This window comes from Eubalaena glacialis, chromosome 17, assembly GCF_028564815.1.
Source record: "Eubalaena glacialis isolate mEubGla1 chromosome 17, mEubGla1.1.hap2.+ XY, whole genome shotgun sequence".
In the NCBI taxonomy this organism is placed as follows: Eukaryota; Metazoa; Chordata; class Mammalia; order Artiodactyla; family Balaenidae; genus Eubalaena; species Eubalaena glacialis.
The window spans coordinates 21,455,895-21,477,535 of record NC_083732.1 but is presented as its reverse complement, the minus strand read 5'-3'; the positions used below and the strand labels follow the sequence as shown (position 1 = coordinate 21,477,535).

General features: G+C 40.9%; 1 protein-coding gene across 2 annotated transcripts; it reads left to right on the top strand.

Annotated features, from left to right (window-relative positions):
- Positions 1-1,420: 1,420 nt before the first annotated feature.
- Positions 1,421-17,338, top strand: PEX2 (peroxisomal biogenesis factor 2). 2 transcript variants are annotated; one of them, XM_061171656.1, is made up of 3 exons: positions 1,421-1,561; positions 15,217-15,307; positions 15,468-17,338. In XM_061171656.1, exon 3 carries the CDS (start codon positions 15,485-15,487, stop codon positions 16,400-16,402), a length of 918 nt encoding a protein of 305 aa, XP_061027639.1. In that variant the 5' UTR covers positions 1,421-1,561; positions 15,217-15,307; positions 15,468-15,484; the 3' UTR covers positions 16,403-17,338. The 2 variants fall into 2 exon arrangements, with proteins under 2 accessions (XP_061027639.1, XP_061027638.1); XM_061171655.1 differs by lacking the exon at positions 15,217-15,307 and having other exon boundaries at positions 1,423-1,561.
- Positions 17,339-21,641: the final 4,303 nt, after the last annotated feature.

Here is a 21,641-nt window from a genome sequence, read left to right as displayed (position 1 = left end):
GATCTCAATCTGGCCTACCCACACTTCAGGTGGCTAGTGGCTACTAGTTGGCCAACTCGAGCTCTGCAGAAACCTCCCCTTCTGTACCTAAGGGAACTACACACCCTTTCAGCTTGGAGCTCCTACTCTATATCACTTGTACTCTTGGTTCCTATAATGGGAATTTCATTAATTGGAGAAATCATCACCATCATTCTCCTAGGCCTGACCTGAGAACTCCTTAATGTATGGAAGACAAGAAAATTCCAGGTATCTGTGGTGTTAACTGTGTATCTTTCAGGTAAAAATGAATTTGAACAGTTATTAGACTTCACTGAGAAATGTTCTTTTATCTTGTCTATAATGTTTTAAATTCTAAATAACAAGTGTTCCACGGGATAATTTAAAAAAACAAACAAACAAAAAAACCCAAAGCTTTCTTGCATCACTGCTTCTACAGGATGAGCTCTCCAACGTCTATCAATACAGCTACTGGAGGACTGATTGTTCCTGGCGAGAAGGCGGGGCAGGGGAGACAGGAGCTCAAACGTTTTTAAGACCTACTGTGTGCAGGAAACTTTACGCACCTGACTTCATTCAAACCTTAGAGCAAACCAGCCCGACAGTGCCATCCATGAGTAGGCGGTGGCGATTCTCAACGCCGACTACACATAATCGCCTGGTGAACGCTCAAAAAACACCTTCCGTCGGGCCCCAGTCCTAGAAATCCCCCCTCACTTCCCCAGAACTGGGCGACCTGGCTGTCGGTGTTTCTAAGAGCTCTGGGGTGATTCACACCGACCCTGCGGCCGGGAGCTCACGGCCCCCAATGCTGCGAGCGCTTTCAGTTCGCCCGGTAGGGCCTCCCGAGCCGCGGTTTTGCAGGGTGGACGGCCGACTAGACGGGGCCACCTGCCTCCCTGAGTCTGCAGAGGCCAACAAGCCCCGCCCCCCCCCCACCACTACGGCAGCGCCGCGCCGCAAAACTGCCCCAGCCCGGACGCTGCCGCGCTAGCCGGAGGCTCCCTTCCCTATGGGGTTATCCCGCGGTGGGCCCTCCACCCGGGGCGAGCGAAGAGCCCCCGAGACTCGGAGGCGCCCCGCCGCCACTCGGCGGGGCTTGTCCGGAGATCAGCTGCCGGCGCCCGAGGGCAGGAAAAGCCTTGCCTTCGAGAGCCCCTGCTTCCCAGCGACCCCCGACACCCAGGCCTCGCCACGCGCAGCCCCCCCGAGTTCGCCACTCTCCTGCCAATCAGATACGGATTTCCTCCACTGTCAGCCGACCAATCATCGCGCGCGGGTGTCCTCTTCGGCCCTTCGGCCCTTCGGCCCTTCGGCTCTTCGGCTCTTCGGCCCTTCGGCCTTCGGCACATGGACATTCGCGGTTCCGCGGCGCGCTAAAGCGTGGTTCTCGTTGGTTTAGTTTCCCGTTTTTTTCAGGCACTTCCGGGTGCTGCGTCACTACGTAAACGCGCGGGTTCCGGAAGCTTGGAGAGCCCAGGTTCTGCTAGGAAAAGCCAAGCTTCCCAGAGAATGTTTCAGGAACAGTTACTTGGAGCGGGGCGTTTCGCAGACTCCTAAGGTCAGTGTCGCCCGAGAGAGCCGGAGTGCGGACCTGAGGTCTTGCTTACAGCTGGGAGGGCGTGGAGTTTCACGACCTTGTAATTGTCGCCTTTTACTTGTTTCCCTGTTGTATTGTCTTCCTGTCTTCCTGGAAGAGGCAATCACAATCTGATTTTGGGAAAGGCAGTGGGACAAACGTAAACTCCTAAAAATAGTCTTAGGATCGCACCATTAAAAAGAAAAAAAGAAACACTGCTAGACTTGAGCTCCTTTGCATTCTGCGAAGTGACTTTCTAGACACACACTTGGAAATCTTTTCGCCGCACTTGGCTGTGGTGAGATTTAACTGTTACGAACGGCTTAAGAATTATTCAGGGTCAAAACTTTAATATCTGATGGTTCATGTAAAATGTTATGTTTGGTACCAAAAAATTTGAGTATGCTTAAGTTTCCAACATTTTTGAAAGACGATGAACTCAAAAGCAGTTTTAATTTTCTTGGGGAGAAAACGTTACTGAGAATTTTCTTAGAAAATTGCTTGCCATGAGCGTGTTATGTTTAACATTGATTTCTGATAAGAGATAGAATGTAAAAATCATTGTTCTTCTGAGGCCTTAAATTAAAACTCATTGTTTGTTTACTTATTTCTTTAGGTCCCATTTTCCAAAAATACTACACTTAGTGAAAGGGCTGTTCACAGAATCAGACCAAGTTGTTGACCGCTCACAACACGTCTGTATTCTATGATGTCCCTGGAACACTTTATACCTGAACAGTTTCAAGCAATTACAGGGAGACTGAGGTTCCATCCACACCACAGTTTGTCTTCTAAATACTTTCCCATAATGAGTTACCTTTAGTTAAGCCTGAACAGAATAATCTTGGGATGGCTGACTCTTCCTTTTTCTTTTTCACTTTATCTTCTCCCTGATCTTGCCCATATTATCCATTACTTGTATCCAGAAAGATTAGAGTTGAATGGTTTTGGGCCATAAAGAGATTTGGAAGAAAGGAGAGAGTGGAATTAGGAATTATGTACAAGTTAAAAGGAGAACCCCTTATTTTTTTCCTTAAAAAAGAAAAAAAAAAAAAGGGAAAGAAAATAGAAGTAACAGGGCATAGTAGAGAACATGCTAGACTAAATCAAGAGAATTGAGTTCTACTCCTGACCAGGTCTACCTCTTAGCCTTATTCTCCTCATTTTTAGAAATTAGGAGTAGCACCTCAATCTGTGGTTTTAAAACTGTTCCATAGGAGGACTTCTGTAGAAATTTACTGGAGCCATGCAGAGGAGAGATGAAACAAGCAGACGCTCAGCAGTATTTTACAAGAACAGCTATTTTTTTCTGTTCTGCTTGAAAAACAGGGATCCCGTTAGGAAGATTAAATTCATATTTTAGACTAGATGATCTGTTTCCTTCTAGCATTAAAATTTTGTTTCTTTGGTTAATTTTTCATTTGTATTCAAGGTGCATTCCTTTGATTATTACAGTTTTTTTAAAATAATAAAGTGTATATGTTCACAGTTAATTCATTACCAAAAGCCACAAACCTGGCTATATTCAACCTTATTTAATAGATACAAATTTTAAGTTTCTTTCTTTTTGATCAGAGTCATAATTCCTTTTCTCTTTTCCCCCTACTTTTTAAAATTTTAGCCATAAAATTTTTGCTTACATTTGAAGCTCGTAATAGTCTTTGCAATAGGGAAGGCAGATGTTTTCCATTTTCCATTTTCCATTTTTGGTAGCTGAACCATAAAGATGTTAGCAGTCTTACCTAACGTCACGTTACTAGTAAACTTCCAAGTCCTGGCCCCATGTTTTCCTCACAACATCAAGTATATCTTAAGTGTCTTTGCCTCTTGCACTCCACCACAGTCCGGTTCCTCTAGCACAGGAAAAGGTATGCAATATGCACAATCTTTATTTCTGGACAAAAGTTCTGCTCTGAATCACTGGCTCTTTTTTTTTTTTCCTCCCTTGATTATCTGGGTTGGACAACCTAGAAGCAAATTGGACGTTCCCTTTTTTCTCTTCACTGTGAAATGACAGCAGTTTCTAAACATTCCATGTTCCTCCTTAGTTCCTTTGGAAGGTGGAAGAAACCTCAGCAGAAAAGCCCCAAACTGCCCGCACTTGCCCCACATCTGTAATCCTGTCACTGCAAGTGCCATCGCTGTGAATTCTGGATGTGGACATGGAAGCAGGGAAGAGGATGTCTAGCACCCTCTGTACTTCCCATTGTGGGCTGTTAACTTCCCAACCTTTTCCCACCTTGGAATCAAAATGCCCTTTTCTAGACTGCTTTTTATCTTGCTTCATTTTATTTTCCAGAGCTCTTCCTTCTTACCTGCCTGTCAATAAGGTGAGATAAAATTTCATCCCAGTTTTCTTTTCCTTCTTCTTACTATAAAAACATGAAAACCAAGAGCTCTGGAGTAATTCTGGTTTGATTATGTATACCCACTCCTTTCCAGTGTCAGGTAGGTGAGTTGGCATTGCCTCTACCTTGCGTATGGTATATGTTCATAATAGTTAAATGAATGTTGGCACCTCCTTTTTTCACCCCCATATTTCTTTGGTTCAGATTTGATATTGAGTCTCTTTGAATGGTTCTCTGACCACACGGAAAGACAGGGAAAGTAGATGAGGTGCATCCCAGGCAACTCGGGCAACTTTACCAGATTCCTTGAATTTCTTCCCTGTCTACAGTCCTGAGAGCTTGACTGGCAGTCTGGTGTTTGGAAAGATCATGAGGGAAAAATTCTGCTTCGAGTTCTGTGGGATTGAATTTGATCCAAGCTTACCAAATACCCATACTACTAACTTCCTTTTGTGTGTTTCACTATTTCTCTAGTGTTTACCAGAAATTTACTAAGCGCCAGCTTGACCTTAAACAGGTTGTCAGTCTTCTCTTAATTTTTTACTTCTTAAAATGGGCATAATATTTACCGTGTTATGAGGATTAAATGAGGTAAAGAACTGTAAAGAAAACGTCTAGTGCCTCATACATAGTATGTATCCCATGGTACTTCTCCTTTTCCATTGCTAATACCTCTGTTCCTTCGTGGCTCTTCTCACATTCTCTCAAGTGCCATAAAATGTGCAAATAAACCTGTGTTCCAGTAATCTTAAAGTCATTTAGAATTCTCTTCTTAGGCAATTATATCCTCAGGTTTTTTTTTCCAGATTTATAGAGCACTTAAAGATCTATTTGCTCCGTAAGTTTCATGGGGTTGCTCTTTGTTCATCCTTGGATTGCAATTTTTGCTGTAGTTCATGCCTGTACTCTTCATCTCGTAGTACTTAGCCACTTAAAACAGCCCCATCTGCATGTCCTGCAGTGCCATACTGAAGTGTTTATGTTCATCTTTTAGGTCCGTCATCGCCTTGTCCATAGAGGATGCTGGTACAGAGCATGGCCCCACCACTTCTGCTTGTGTGATTTCATACAAGTCAGCTCATCTCTCTGTGCCTCAGTTTCCTTGATTTAAAACAAAAATACTGAGAGAACCTCTTTCATAATATTGTAAGGATTAAATGATTTAATATTTAATTTTGCAAAGGACACTTAGCTGTGGTCGTTGCTTATTAGCAGTTCATAACCAGAAAGTAAGTGGTACAGGTTTACTGCAGTTGTAAACTCACAGATTGGTTGGGTTTCTCTTCCATCAGACTTCGCTACTTTTTTCCATGAGGACTGAGTCTGTCTCATGGGTACCACCGTTCTGATTTCTCCACTTTCTCTAGTCTTTTCCAAACTCATGTTCGATGTGAACCATTTCTGCAGTTGGAAATGACTGTTCTTTTATTTTTTTCTCTTCCTCTTCCAAGGTTTCCTAAAATCCTATAAGGATTCTAGAGAGGTGGACTTTTTACAGTGCGCTTTTTTTTTTTTAACTGCTGAAGAGTATAGTGTGGTAAAATGACTTGTCCAGAGTCACACAGCCTGTTGGTAAACCTGGGCTAGAATACAGAACTAATCGGAAGCAGTTTAACTCCCCACCCCCATGTTCACTCAGACATCTGCTCTTTATTTCCACAATGTGCTTTCTTTCTCAAAGACTCAGAAGTATCAACTTTCTGAAAGAAAAGATTATGAGTGCCATGCTGTCTTCTTAAAAATGTATTTGTGAAGTGAGGCCGAAGTAGTGGGCAATTCTGCGGTCAGGTTTAAAAAAAAGTATTTTGTGTTATTTGTAGATACTTGAGTAAATAACCGTAAATGAAATAGGTAAGGTGCTCAATTGTGTAAGGCTAATTATAGTCTTGAAGATTGTAGTCTTTGAGTTGAATTCCCAACTCTCTCCAAATAAAAAGAGTATTTCCCTTCTGCTAGGGCAAGTTACTTATCATTGTTCGTCTTTTTGAGAAATGTATACTATTTTGAACTTTATCCTTCAGATATATTTTAAAGACATTTTGTTGCATACCCACTAGCACCCCCAAAAAGAAAAATTCTATTTGGAAATTGATGAGGATTGCATTTAAGTTAAGAGTAATTCAGAGATCTAGTGTCCATAAGGGAATTTTCAAATTCTGCATGTCTTGTCTGTATCCAAATGAGAACAATTGGAATTTGTATCATCAGATATCTGTAAACTATTGAGACTTAGTTCATATTTGATGAAAGAGAGGAACAAAAGAGCAGTGACAAGTCACTTAGCAAGCCTGTGGCAGAAGTGGGATTTGAACTTACAGTTGTTGATTTCTAGGCCTGTTCACAGTGCCAGAGGTCACTGTGTTCTAATGGGTCCCAGCCATAGCTTTTTCTTTTTTGCTCATGTTTGAAATGTGTTCTGGGAATCAGTGTCCTGTTAAATCTCTCTTTGATGCATGTCCCATTTATTAGTATTGATTTCAATACAATGGACAGTAAATCTATCTGACTACACAAAGGAAATAAAATAGTAGGGTATAGGTTCAAAGCTTAAGATCTCGGGTTATAGAACTTTTTTCATATAACCTCCTAATATGAAATGCTGATTAAAAAAATTTTTTTTTAAACCTAAAAGGCAAAAATGGTCTCATCCATTTTGATTACTAGAACCTTTAGGATAGTGTGGCAGCAACATTGTTATACTAAAAATTAGTTGATTATTGTGGATCTAGAAAAGGATAGTCTGGCAGGGAGCGGGTGCATGGATGGGTTTGAAACCTTAGCAATTACTTGGGAATCACATGTTTCTGCTGACAAAGTTTACAGGACTGTAAATTTAAGTGTAGAATTTTTGTCGGCAGTATGCATTGACAAACATGCCTAATGGTAATACATCTAGTACCGAGCATCTCGGAACAGGTCAATAATAATGTGTATATTGATAGCAGTAATGTAGGAGATGTTACTTGGTATTATAGCTAAAAATCCATGTTATCCTCTTAATCATAATTACATTAATATTGACAGGCCCTTGACAATACCCACATTATTATTGATAGATTTCTGTCAATAACATGTTTTTAAATAAAATATATTCATTCATAATTTGTACTATACTCGATAAAAGCTCTGGAATACATCCTGAAAAATTCTTCCCTCTTTAGTGAGATACAATCATTTGTTTTGGTTTTGGAATGCAATATAGATGACAAAGTTTTATTTGGGGAATGAAAAGCTTAAAAAGAAAGCATGAGTTATTTAAGGGATAAGGTTATATATCGCTGCTCTTAGTAAACGAATTTTCAGTTTTTTTTCTTCTGTGAAAGAAAAGCAGTGTGACCTGTCTAGTGATAAAATATCAGCAGGAGACCTTTTTAATAGTTTTTAGTGCTAGATCATTTTGTCTTAAACATATTTATGTGACAAGTTAATGACACTAACCCTCGTAGGTGCTATACTTTTTATCTGGTCTTGATTTTTGCCTTAAGCATCTTTTTCACATATCCTTAACATAGCAGTATCCTTCACTAAACACTAATTTATTTAGTGCCAATTATACTTTTAATTAATTATTGTATAAGTCTCTTTGCATGGCCGTAAATGTTTCCCCCTGGGTTAGCTTTTTAGAATCTTAACTTAGTATAGTTTGGGAAATGGGGAGTGGGGAGGAAGAGGTTGATAGGATTGTGTATTAAAAGAATGAGATTTCATGGCAGAGTAGGAAAAAGCATCACCTGATTTTGGCCTTCTGGAAAAATCAATTTGAATTAAATCTGATGGTGTTTGTTTCAATTCAAAACAATCCCAACTTTTTTGAAAAAAGATTAGCTTGTATTTTTTTTAACTATTCACGTTTGAGCCTACTTTTGTGAAATTAGATACTAACCTACAAGGACCAATAATATGGGATTTTTAATACTTAAACTCTTGAAAGTAGAAGTAGACTGACCAATAGTTGCGTGTGGATAGCAATCAATGTAACAGAGTCAGGAAAGCATTGGTTTACCAGAAGAGTTGGGGATTTTTGATTCGAAAATGTGAGGACACTGTAATCTTTTTTATTTTCATAGTTGTCAGTGAAGCAAGTTAAATTACTATGACTTGTTCAGAAAGTTATTAATAAGCACCTTAGTTAAGACCCTTGAAAGGTTGCAGAAGTCCTGTAACTGGTCTTCCAGAATTGCAGTTTTCCTTTTCTTCAACTTCTTGAACTCCACCATCAGATTAATCTTTTAAAATTTATATCCTGTTATGTCTCTTCTCTTCAGTGGTTACTCATGGCTACAAAATCAATGCAATTTCCTTAAAACAGGGTCTTTTTGCAGGGTGTTAACTCTTCAGCCAGTCTCTCCTGCCAAGCCATTAAGCTCTGGTCACAGCAGACGACTTGTTTCTTTACTTCCTAACAAGTGCAAAGACGTTGATGGGGATTAAATAACGAAGGACGCAGCTCCTGTTGGAACCCATCCCTGTGTTTCCCAGACAGACCATGGCCAGTGTCAGTGTTTGCATATTTCTGGAGTTTGCACAACATTAAATGCAATTTTTCTCTTTTCTGCCCCGGGGAGTTTTGTGACCCTTTATAGTGTTTTCCTATTGTGAGATCCATTCTTTGCTTCAGAGATCGATGGCTAGTCTTGATTACCATAGCATCCTATTTCTTTAGAAATGCTTGACTAAAAAGAAGTTAACTGAGACTTAACTATTTGGACCGAATCCCTGGTACCTAGGAGAATTCCCGGCATTTTGTCGGCACTCAATAAATATTGGTTAAATTGAGTAGCCATTTGTCAGAGAATTAGAATTCACTGAAACACCAACTTCTTACATTAGAATGAGAATAACTTTATGTGATTTTAAGGCACTTATGGCATTTTTCTGTATTCTACACCCATTATGGGGAAATAGTATTGTATGACAGTGGAAGGAAGAAGTTCTGTAATCAGATGAATTGAACTTCTAGTTATTTCGATTTCATCAGTTTCTTCTACTCTTGAGCACTGCCCTTCTCTAAAGCCAGTATTCTAGAATAACTGACCTGCCAGAAAGCAGGAGGGGTGGGGAGGAGGAACTGAATGGAGTGTGTCGGTGAGGAACCAATGTTGGATGCTCGTCTTGGACTGCCTGTATCAGGGCCTGTTCAGCGAAGCACCGTAGAGTCAGGTGCTATCGGTGTGCATTCTGGAGGTTTCTTTGCTTCCGGATCAACAGGCACAGCCACGTGGATGCAGGTGAAACAGCCCAGAGAGCAGGTCATGCTGGCATCCACCCCCGTTCTCTCGGGATTCCCACCCCAACATCTCCTCTCAGATAAGATGCAAGTGAAGGGTGTGATGAGTTCCACTGGACCATGTCTCGCCCCTTCCCGTCCGGCCCCCACACGTGCCCACATCAAGGTGACATCATGTTCACTGTGTAACTGCCCCAGTTATGTTTTAATGGTGTAGTCAGTATTTCCTGCGGAAAAAAAATTCTTTTACCACAGGTCGATTGAGGCATTAGATGAGTAATAATGAAGATTTCAGTCTTTTGAAATGAGATTTGGTAAAATCCACCGAGTCTTTTTCTTCTGATGCTGATCCCTAACCAAAGTAGCAATAATACAATAATAATACTGCTTTCCCGTTTCCAAACCACTTTCATAACATTATCCGCTTTAATCTTACCAACATTGTCAGGTAGTGGTTCATTTCCAACTTCTAGAAGAATCTGATGCTAATGACTTTTTTAAGATTACATAGCAACTAAATGACCAAGCTGGAATTTGAGCCCAAGTCCATCTGATTTTAAACCTGGTCTTTCTACTCTGTCACAGTTGCCAGACAAGAATATAGAGCAATAGGAAGGCTATTGTACTTTAACAAACTATGGTGCGTAATGGACAGTGTCTGTTCTATGTTTACAACTAAAAGAAGTCACAAAAATGACTAAAATGTTAGAAACTAAAACCTAAAACAAAAAAAACAGAGAAACAAATTATTCATCTGGAAGAGCAAAGGCCAAAGAGTAGTTAATAATAGTCTTCTGCTCTAGTAAAAAGTCTTCTGTAGGGAGGAGATCGAGCCCAGCTGTTCTTAATCTACACCGAGGCCAGGCCTGGGGCGAAGAAAAGGAAAGAAAAAAAAAAAATGTTAAACTGTAACAGAAGGGATAAGAAAGAATTTTTTGATAATAAGGATTGTTAAATATTGGATTGGTTAGAGAGTGTGTTAAGTCTTCTTTTCTGGCAGCCATTAAAAATTCCTGTCTTTACTAAATGTCCGTCAGTATGATTCCTCCAGAAATGAGGGACTTGAAATAGATGATTCCTCTGAGAAGCCACTCTCTCTGAGCAGTTTCTCCCTACATATAAGTAAGGAACCTGAGAAGAGATCGCGCCCCTCAGCCTCCAGTTCCTCTAGATGCTCTCAGCAATGTTCAGTCAGTACAGATTCACTACCAAACTACTCATTCCACTGCATATGGGATCAACAAATCTTTACTAAGCAACTACTATGTGCCTGTCTTTGTGGTAAATTTTATAAGATTACTAAGAACTGACTGTGACTCTAATATCTGAAGATACATAAATTGGCAGAACTGGTGCTCTAACACAAGCCATATTTCTCATCTGACCCTCAACCGAAAAGAATAACAATCCATCCAGTTCAATGCTGGGGGCAGGGAAGGGGTGAGGGGAGGGGACTGGTAGTGTTGGACTTGACATTGATGTCCAGTATGATCCGAGCTTTTTCAGGAGTACTTTTTACAAATAAGGGAGTTTCCCTTATCTTGCTGACCACAGAATACAAAACCTGGGGAAGACGCCGAGTTGTTGACACTGTCACAGTAGAAGAGTTGCATATACCGTATTCCCACCTATCCTGAACGATTATAGAATTTTGCGTGAGGAAAACTGAGTTAGGTATCAAAGTCACTTTGTGGGTGGCAAGCACTTTGAGAAGCAAGTATGAGGCACTTTCCCTTAACTAGTTTATGGTCAAGTTAGGGAGAGAAGATGTATTCACACAACTGAAATCACGGTACAAAGAGTTGAGGGCTCAAGCATGTGACATGGACAATTGCTGTCAGAGTTAAAAATGCTGACAATGGGAGTTGGAGATAATTGTGAAGGTTTCATGGAAAATGTTGCAACTGGGTTGGAATGTGAAGGGCAGATGGTCGAGGGCGGTAGGAGGAGTTGCTGGGGAAGGTAAGTGTTTTAGGTACATGAGAAAAGGTACAAACGCAGGACCGAAGGATAGTCTGCAATTAAAGGTTCTTTGGTGAATAATGGGTTATATGGTTACAGAGATGGAGACAGAATTGAGCTAGGTTAGGTCTAAGAAGTTTGTACTTTATCCCAGGGGCAATAATGAGGTAAAAAAGACATGATTTGGTAAATAAGAACAAATAACTTTATAGAGTTTAGTTTTCTTATGAGGTTTTTCAAATAATGTTTTCGTTTTTTCTTTTCTTAATTACATACATGTTATGTTAATTAGAGAAGATTTGTAAACTGCAGAAAAAAGTGAGCAAAATAATCACTGATGATTTTTTACATAAATTTTGGGAGTTTTTTTCTATTGAGATAGTTTGAAAATTTATGTAGTGTCTTTGAGAACCGTGCAATACCATCTCCCTTCGCTAATGCCCGACTTGTCCATCACCTTGCCTGCTTCCCTTGTGCAGACCTTGGTGGGGGTCTTTAAAGTGAGAGCCAGGATAAGACTTTATCTTTGCATCCCAGGCACCTGGCAGGGCTAGGATGTATTGATGCTCATAGAATTTGTGGAATCTGTGAATGGTCTCAATCTCACAAGGACTACTTAATAGCAGAACGAGAAAGCCTGAATCAGTGAAGATTTGTAAGAACCTCTGTAGATCTAGGAATGAAAACCAAGCAGAAATGAGTGGGAAGACCAGCATGCAGCATTGAACTGTATGGGTGATAGATATGACCACAAAATTATGAATTCAGCTTTGAAATGGACTAGCCCAGTAATTTGCGACATCACCTGGGAACTTGCTAGAAATGCAAATTCTTGGCTCCCACTCCGGGCCTACTGAATCAGAAAATCTGGAACTGAGGGACGCAATCTAACAAGGCCTCCACGTGATGAGTGCCCAGGTTTGAAGAGCGCTAGACTAGAAGCACTACAGGAATGTGATGCGAAGACCCCAGCAGAGAAAGATTGAAAGGCCAAAGGTTTGTGTTAGCAGTGAACATAACCCATGAAATGCCACAGTAGCTGGAGTAGGAAACCATGAGAACAAGGTGATGTTGTTACAAAGAAAGTTGAATGTGCTGTAAATGGACAAGATCTGCCTATCCTTAGACCACTGCCTTCCCGATCGTAGCATTTAAATAGATCAAGTAGATTTAAAATAGATCGGTCCCATGAGAGGGGGCTCACACTCAAAATCTCCACCCAGATTCTCTCTGTCATATCCCCATAACTGCCTACTGAGCTTTTCCACTGAACTGTCTCACAGGAGCCTCAGATCTCTAAAACTACACAGATTTATTATCTTTCCCTTCAAATCTATATCTCTGCATGTGTTTCCTATTTCAGAGAATTGGACTACCATCCACTCCATTACTCAAGTCAGTTATTCTTGGCTTACTTCTCACTAAGTCGTGTCCATTCTTCCACCTCAAAGCTTTCAAAGGTACCTATTTTTCTCCATCCCCATTGATACCTTTCTAATTTAGACCATCCTTAGTTTCTCACTAAATCATGTTAACAGTCCTCTTAATTGGTCTCTCTGCCTCCAGTCTTTCAGCCTCTGATCCATTCTCCATGTGGCCAGAACAAGCTGTCTAAAATGCAGTGATTAGTTCTTTGCTTACAGCCATTCAGTGGCTCCCCCATTACCTGCTTGATAAAACTCAACCTTCTCAGCCCGGCGTTCAGAGCCTTTCGCTTCCGTCTTTTGCTTTCCTTTCCAGCCTCATCTTTTGTCCTGACCCCTCCTGTCCTTGGCGCCTAGCGTTCCCTCTGTTGGAGTGGTTTTCTTACCTTCTCTTACCTGCCGGACACTGCTGATCCTTCAGGTGGCTGCAGGGATCTTGCCTCCCGCCCCCGAAGCCTTCTTGGACCTTCTGAGGTCTAGTTGCGAGCAAAATGTTCTGAAGTTCCCCTTGCGCATCACCTATCACACCTTATCGTAATCGCCTGTGTGTTATTTTCTGCAGCACACTCTTCCTTTCCCCCTCCTCCCACTCACTAGATTATCATCTCCGCAAGGGCTGAGACTGTGTCTGCTCTCCCATTTTATCACTGGCTCTGACACATTCATTGGGAAACAGCAGAGGCACAAGAAACATGTTGAAAGAAATAGTAATCAACGGTCTGGATATGGTAACTTGAAATAGTTTTAAAGGTTTGGGGATGGGAATTTGTATTTTCTACCCTTCACCCACCCTAGACTTCCGTGTTCACTACTCCACTCATCTAGTATTTGCAGGAGGCGGTCTGTGTACCAGGCACTGTGCTAGTTGCTAAGATTCAGCTGTGACAGGACTGAATCTTTGCAACAGGGCTTATCCTCTAGCGGAGGAAGTAGACAATTAAAAAGTAGTTTACGAACAGTAAATACATAAAGGCCAAGAAAGAGGAAGGACGGGGTGCTAAAGGAACAGCTAGAGAGGCAGCTAACTCATATTTGGAGGGTCAGAAGGAAGTGGTCCCTAAGCTAGTACTTAAAAACTTAGTATCATGTGAGTTTTTCAGTTAAAGAATGGGAACAGACTGTTCCAGGTGATGGGAACAGACAGCAAATGTCCACTAGCGAACAAGAGAGGGGGCCACTTTGTGACTAGAGGTTGAAGCATTAGGAAGGAAAGCAGCCTGGGGGTAGATCTGGGGAGGCTTGTGTGGTAGAAGGATTGCCGTGTGGGAAATGCACTGAAGGACGCAAAAGGTAAGATAGACCAATTAGATGTCATCCAGCGGGGAGCTGAGAGCAGCCAGGATGAGGAAAAGGCTGGGAGGGGATTAGAAAAACAGAGAAGAAAGGGCACTCTGTCCTAATCCCCTTGTTTCTTTCCTGTAGCTCCTGGCTAGTGCGAGGCAAGGATTTCACAGAACTTGCAGCCAAAATCCCCACTGTTGTAGCTTATAGGCGGCCAAGTCAAGTCTTGAGGGAGCTGCAGGAAGGGGGAAAAAGTTGAGGTCACCCACCCCATTTATCAGTGAGAAGCATTCCTGTCATGGATCTGGTTTGAGACGAAAACAGCACTAAACCACCTATCATTTAGTAGTCATTTTTGTTTCTTATTTTTGTATAATCTTGTAAAAAATTATAATAGAATTTGAAAGAACTTTAGATGTCATTTTGTCTCCGGTCCTTAGTTTTGTAAGTGAAGAAACCAAAGCAGAGACATGGTAAAATGACTTGACCAAGGTCACTATTGCTGCACAGTTGGCGGCAGTGAACTTCACCGGGATCCCTGCCTCCATCTGTAGCTCAGTGTTCCCTTAGTGCCTCGGGCCTTGCAAAGGCCTTCTGATGGCCCAGAGATCACGATCCAGCTCTGTGTGTTGAGGGCCTGTTTTAGGAACTAAATTTAAAGGGATTTCTTGTCATAGTTTGGATTTGCCAGTTCATTAATAAAATGTAAAATACCTAAAGGAAAATGTAGAATCTCTAAACTCCTTAACAACAGTAGCTGCTGGGTGGTTTAATCTCATTGATTTGCACAAAATAGGCATTTAATAAATGTGTTTTGAATGAGTCAGTCATACCCAGCTAACCATTAATCAGCTTTTTTCTATTTCATTTTAAAAGATTTTTATCCCTATAGCACCTATTTGTTTCCTTAGTGTTTTTATGAAATGATCTCAGTGTCTATTTTTACATCATAGTTTCCTTTTCTTAGAGAACTGTATGTGCACCTTAATAATGGCATTCCTGCATTCATGTTGCTTTGCGCTACTATTTATTGTCTATGACTGTGTGCTAGAATAATACTTACTGTTTAATTTTGTTTTCTCCTAACTTCCTTTACAAATGTAAAATGTTCTTGAGACACATTAAATGACTTGTTGAAAATATTCCTTCGGAGTCAGTAGAAATGCTGGAAATTAAACTGAGGTCTTGACTTACCATCCATTGCAACGTTCCACATAGTTCATTGTATTTATTAAGTTCATGTATTTAATAGGTCATGTTATTATTCAGCCTCATCGCTGTTAGCCTTAGGATTTTATCATCTCCCTTTAAAATATCTGACCCAGGAGGACTACCTAGGGGAAAGTTTGTGGAAAAAGGATGCAACTTGCTAAAACTTGTTATTCCTTTGATTAGGAGGGCCAAAAAAAAGAATGGAAAGAAAAGATAGGAAAAGAAAGGAAAGGAGAGAGGGAGGAGAGAGAGAGAAGAAAGGAAGAAGTTCCAAGTAAGAAGTGATTGTTTACTGTGCTGCTTTGATGCTACTGAAAACCCATCTCCTCTGTGTCCTGTGTCATTTGTGTGTCACAGTTTTCCAAGTGTAAGTCGAGAAGATGGTACAAGATTGCAACTGTTTGATGATGGTTTCTAATTGTACTTTTTCCTAGAGACCTTCAGAGAAAGCATGGCTTCCAGAGATGAGAATATGAAGCGGACAAACAGAGTGCTAAGAATAAGCCAGTTGGATGCACTTGAACTAAACAAGGCCCTGGAGCAGCTCGTTTGGTCCCAGTTTACTCAGTGCTTTCATGGATTTAAGCCAGGGCTGTTAGCCCGCTTTGAACCAGAGGTGAAAGCATTCTTGTGGCTTTTCTTGTGGAGATTCACCATCTACTCTAAAAATGCCACCGTGGGACAGTCAGTTTTGAATATTCAGTACAAGAACGATTTTTCCCCAAACCTGAGATACCAGCCACCGAGCAAAAATCAAAAGCTCTGGTATGCCGTCTGTACAATCGGTGGGAAGTGGTTAGAAGAGCGATGCTACGATTTGTTTCGAAACCGTCACGTAGCATCCTTCAGGAAAGCCAAGCAGTGCGTGAATCTCGTGGTTGGACTTTTGAAGCTGGGCAGGTTGATTAACTTCTTGATTTTCCTTCAAAGGGGCAAGTTCGCAACTTTGACCGAGCGTCTGCTGGGCATCCGTTCTGTATTTTGCAGGCCCCAAAATGTCCGAGAAGTAGGCTTTGAGTATATGAATAGAGAACTCCTCTGGCACAGCTTTGCCGAGTTTCTAATTTTCCTCTTACCACTTGTCAACATCCAGAAGTTGAAAGCCAAGCTCTCTTCGTGGTGTATCCCTCTGACCGGAGCTCCAAGCAGTGACAGCACGCTGGCCACCAGCGGCAGACAGTGTTCTCTGTGTGGGGAGTGGCCCACCATGCCTCACACCATAGGCTGCGAGCATGTTTTCTGTTACTACTGTGTGAAGAGTAGCTTCTTATTTGATGTGTCCTTTGCTTGTCCTAAGTGCGGCACAGAGGTCCACAGCCTGCAACCGCTGAAATCAGGAATCGAGATGACAGAAGTGAATGCCCTTTAGAAGCTAAAATTGTTTCCTCTGAGGAGAGCTGTATTTTGTCTAAATCCTTAGCATGAGTCATCCTAAGCATACTATTTAGGTATGTCTTACGAGGACATGTGCTTCTCAGCCACTGCCCTCTGTTCCTTTCCAGGCACGACTAAATTCTACTCACACTGGAAACCACATGATTCTAAATATATGATACAAATGGTAACGTATTATTATTTTTTTAATCATTGCATTTAATTTTTAATGTCAAGAATAATGGATAGTTTTTATCAAATGACCACTAAGAATGCTCCTTCATTCTACTACTTCCTGGAAATAGGTTAGACTCTAAAAATAAAAGATTGTGATGACTCTGAGATGAGTGGGCATTTATTTTCAGAAATGACTTCATAACATCATAAAATGACAATAGTAAGACCTGTTGATTTAAACTTTCAGATCTGATGTCTCAGTTGTAATTTTAAGCTTTTCTCTGAAGCCAGCTTTTAAAGGATTCAGTCAGCTTCATTCTCAGGCCAAACGATGGCCACCAGAAGCTCAAGACTTCCATTTTACCAGCTTTCTGATCCCACTGGCCTGAGAGCTTCTTGCCTAATAGTTCTGGCAAAGTCCAGGAGCTCACCGTTATTGGTCAGCCTGAGATTATGTGTACATTCCTAAACCAGGATGGAGAAATACTGCTCCTGATCGTTCAAATTTGGGTGACGTACCCTCACGAACACCCCATGAACCTAAAGCAGGACAGGAAGCAGTTCACCACCGGTGTTCTTAGGAGAATGGTGGCCACCAGAAAGGGGGAAGCAGTAGATCCCAACTAGAATCTCCCTTTGCCTTCTATATCCCGGAGTCTATTTTACCAGTGATCTACTTTGATAAGGACATTATAAGTAAATGGTCATCTTAGATTGCAGATTTGAAAGGATGAAATAAAGTTAACAAGATTTTGTTCTACCAATAATTTTGTTATGGTGTTATTTTGATAGCGAATTCTGAGTAGGTGCCCACATTGTCATAATTTTAACGTGAAAACACAATACACCTATGCTAACTAACGGTTGTCAATATTATGGGGTTTTCTTCTTTTCTACAGACCCTAATGGCACTTAGTACAATATTTTTTTTTTCTTTTTTCATTTCACATCTGCCACCCCCACTAAGTGATAACCCCCCATGAGGTCAGAGACTGTGGCTGTTCTGCTCATCGTTGGATAGCCAGAGGCTGCCTCTTGGTTCCAGTGTACCAAGAGACACCTTGTTAGCCAGTGATGAAACCTAACGTCACAGGTCGGGTTCTGCAGAAACAGATGTCGAAAAGGGTTAGAAGTATCAGTACAAGATATTCATTAGGGATCCACGCCTGTGAAAGGAAATGGTGAAGAAGCAGGAATAGCAGAGGAAACAGAACTGTAAGCCAGGCCTGCCAGCCTCGGCCAACCCTGAGGAGATCTCTGGAGCGTTTTGTCTTTCAGGATGTCCTAGGCGGGGCCAGAGTAGTCAGGCCTTTGACCTCCACCTCTCAGACCCTGGATGTGGCCGCTCTGGGGAGGGCACGACCTCAGGCCTGGCAGCGCTGCACCCAGGGCGGACCCTGAAGGAACTGAGGGCTGAGGCGGCCTGCGGACCTGACCCACCACAGTGAGGCCACAGAGCCATCCTCAAAGGAGGAGCCGGGTGGCTACCCCGGTGGGTGTCACAACCGCTCCCATCTCTCCGTCTTTTTTCTTTATAGTTTCCCTTCTTTTGTTTTCCCTGCTTTTAAGGATATTTGGCACAGAGCACACTAAGGGCAGCTGGCATTCACCTTCTCGTCAATGGGTGACGTGTACACTTAGTGCTGCCTCAGGGAGCTTCACCTCCCCCCCAGAGACGCAGGCCTGCTGGCCAGGCTGCTGTGACAGCCTCGGACTCCATCTAGTACCTGCTGCCCTGTGGCTGCCAGGAGACTTACTTGAACCCTGGTGCTTGCGTTCCCACTCCCCAGCGGCCTCAGGGCCCAAAGTTCACGACAACTGGGTCGTATTTAGCCACATCCTATGTTTCCACTTCAGCATCCAGAACCTAACGTTCAGCCCTGAGTGTCCCCCTTTGAGAAAATAAGAACTTCCACACTAACATTTTTCTTTTCTCTCCTGTGCAACTTGTTCTGTAGTCAGGTTTGCTACTTGTGTATTTAGTGTATCCAAGTGGCTTCAGTGATCGTATCTAAGGTACATCCGTCCAAGTGAACACAAGGCATGACCCACTCCCTTGTTCCCAGCTCCCCCACCTTCAGTACTTAGCGGCTCTGGGGTGTGGACAGGTTTATTTAACTTCTCTGAGTTTCAGTTTGCTCAGCCTATGAAATGGGCATTCAGTAATGTCAACCTCTTAGGACTGTAATGGGAATTAAATAACATATCATTCTTTCAAAAATTATCTCTTGAGCCCCTACAGGCATTCTTCTTCTTCTGTACTCAGAGATGTGTTCATGAATAAAACAAAACCCCTGGCTTTCATGGAGTTTACATTCTTGGAGGGGTGATAGACAATAAACACATGTTGTAAGATCATTTCAGATGTTAGAAGTACTCCGAAGAAAATAAAACAGGCTAAGGGAATGGAGAGTGACAAGAGATGCTGTATTGAATTACATGCTCCTGGAAGTCCTCTCTGAGGAGCTGAAATTTGAAGAGATCTGAATGAAAAGAGAGAGAGAGCCAAGCAGAGAAGGGGCGCCAGGATAAGAAAATGGCAAGTGCCCAAGGTCTCAGGTGAGCGTCCATCACCTGTTCAAAGAACAGCAAGAAATGAGAGGGAGCAAGAGAGGTGGGAAATGAGGCAGTGAGATAAGGGGATCCGGGGCCGGCCCTTGCAGGCCAGGGTGAAAAGATACCCGAATTTATTCTAAGGATGAGGAAACCACCGGAAGGTTTTAAACAGAGAAATGACATCAAACTTACATTCTTTTAAAGGATCACAATGACTAATGTGTGAAGAGTTAACGAGTAAAAGCAAGAAAACCAGTTCAAAGGCTACAGCAAATAATCAGTCGATACAAGCCACGATTCTTATGAATTCTATTAGGTTTGTGGTACGTTAACGGCATCACTATCTGAAATGGCCACAGCCAGCAAAGCCTTGAGAAATTCAAACAGGTTTTCATAGATTTCATGCACCAAAGCTCTACCCATGGCATAGTTCTTTGAGTTCCCATTTAGGGGCTGCTTTATTTTGAATAGATTTCTAATGAACTTTCACCAACAGATGAAAAATAACAGACGAGAGATGGAGAACACTGGTAAAAAGCAAGCATGTTTATAGTAACAAGGAATAATAGAAAACCTGGTATCAATGGAAAAAAAGAATTTAAAAACTCTAATCTGGTAACATTTACAGTAGGGACACACAGACTCTGGAGAATAACTGAATAGTAATTGTGGCTTAAAAAAATGACCTCGGATCATCAATAAAAGTACTTTACAATCTGTATCATTTGGTTAAGGAGGCAGTGACATTAACATTGCTGTATTTGAGGAAGCCTTCAAAATGTGTTGGCACTCAAAGGCAAAAACTTGATTCCTTTGGAAGCTGTTTTTCCTAACAGCACTCAGTAAGTGAAGTGTTACTCTATTAAGAAAAGATGTTTTCAGCAACAGAACAATTCCAAACAGACTTTTTAGCCAAACCAAAAGGCCATATTGTCTATAGGACTGATGTTCCAGGGTTCTCTGCAGCCAAAATTAGTGTGTAGTGTACATTTGTACTCATCACCACAAGTAATTTGGCAAGTATTTCACGTGTATTTTTTTTTTTTCCTTCAAAGAGTATGTACATTAAGTAACAAGACAGAATAGGCCTTTATGTTTCCAGGTCGTAATTTTCTCTCGATATTTTCCAGGTCTTATTTTCTCTCGATATTTTCAAGAAAAAGTGTATGGTTTTTAAAATGTCATTAAAAAATAAAAAAAGTAAGCACCATTTTATACAAGGGCCTTCATGGAATCCTGCCTTGAGTTGTTATTCTGGCAATTAAAACAAGTCAAATGAGGTTAAACCAAGTCACTTCTGAGGCCAGGGAGTACAGTATTAAATAGGTAGTTCTCTTTCCTTCTCATTAGCAGTAAAGTAACTTCTTCTCATTAACAAGTTTGGTTCATGCCTTTGCTGAAATCCCAGAACCAATAAAACATAAATCTATGGAAGTAAAGCTGATTTTAAAATCAGATGGATGTGGACATGTTTATATCCATTGACCTTAAGAATCTATTTCAAGGAAATGATAAGATTTTAGATATAGATTTATTGAAATGATGTTCAGTATAGCACTATTCATAATAAAGATGTGAAACAACACAAATGTTCAACAAAAGGGAAATAAATAAAATGGTAGAGCTATTTAATTAACACAATGTTATAAATACCATAGAAAAAATTTTTATGCAAAAATATACATAAATAATTTTAATTACATGAGAAAGTGCTTACAATATAATATTAAAATGAAGAAAGAAGTAGGTTATTAAGTACAATATGATCTCAACTATGAGATAAACAGGCACATAAACTTACAATAAATAATTCAATTTTGATTTTTTCTTTATACTTTTTCTGTATTCCCCAATTTTCTACAATGAGCATGCAATACTCCTTAATTACACCAAAATGAGTTACTTATTTCTTTAAAATCTCCTGGCCAATTTTGTTTCAGTTCAATTCAAAGGTAAACATCTGCACAGCTAGTAAACAAGTCCTTTAACTATGTGAATTTAGGAGATACAAGATCCTAAAAACCTTAGAGTAGCTATTTTTGCATTACAATAAATAGTCTGCCCTTTTTATGGCCAACCACCCACAACTCTTAAAAGAGTCTGAATTATTTAATGCATTTATAAATTACATATTAAATCTCTAACTCCATATAGCATATACACTTTTTTCAAGCACTTAGAAATGTGTAGGCAACAAAAAGGTAAAGAGTCCCCACTCCCTTTTCCAAAAGTACTTGTATGGTACTTACAAATACATGTACAGTATTTGTAAATGAATGTAGTTTAGTTACTTTAAAATATCTAGAACTAGTACACCAGATCAAAACAATTGACATAAATACTTTATATTATCAATTCACCTAAGCCTGTAAGATGACCATATGTCCTCAACTAAGAGTCAAGACACAGGTTCTGACCCAGGAGTTTGTATTCTTTCCAGATGTGGACACAGAAATGCTGACATTTCTGAGGTATTTTTATGGTTTGGTTGCCAATAAGAT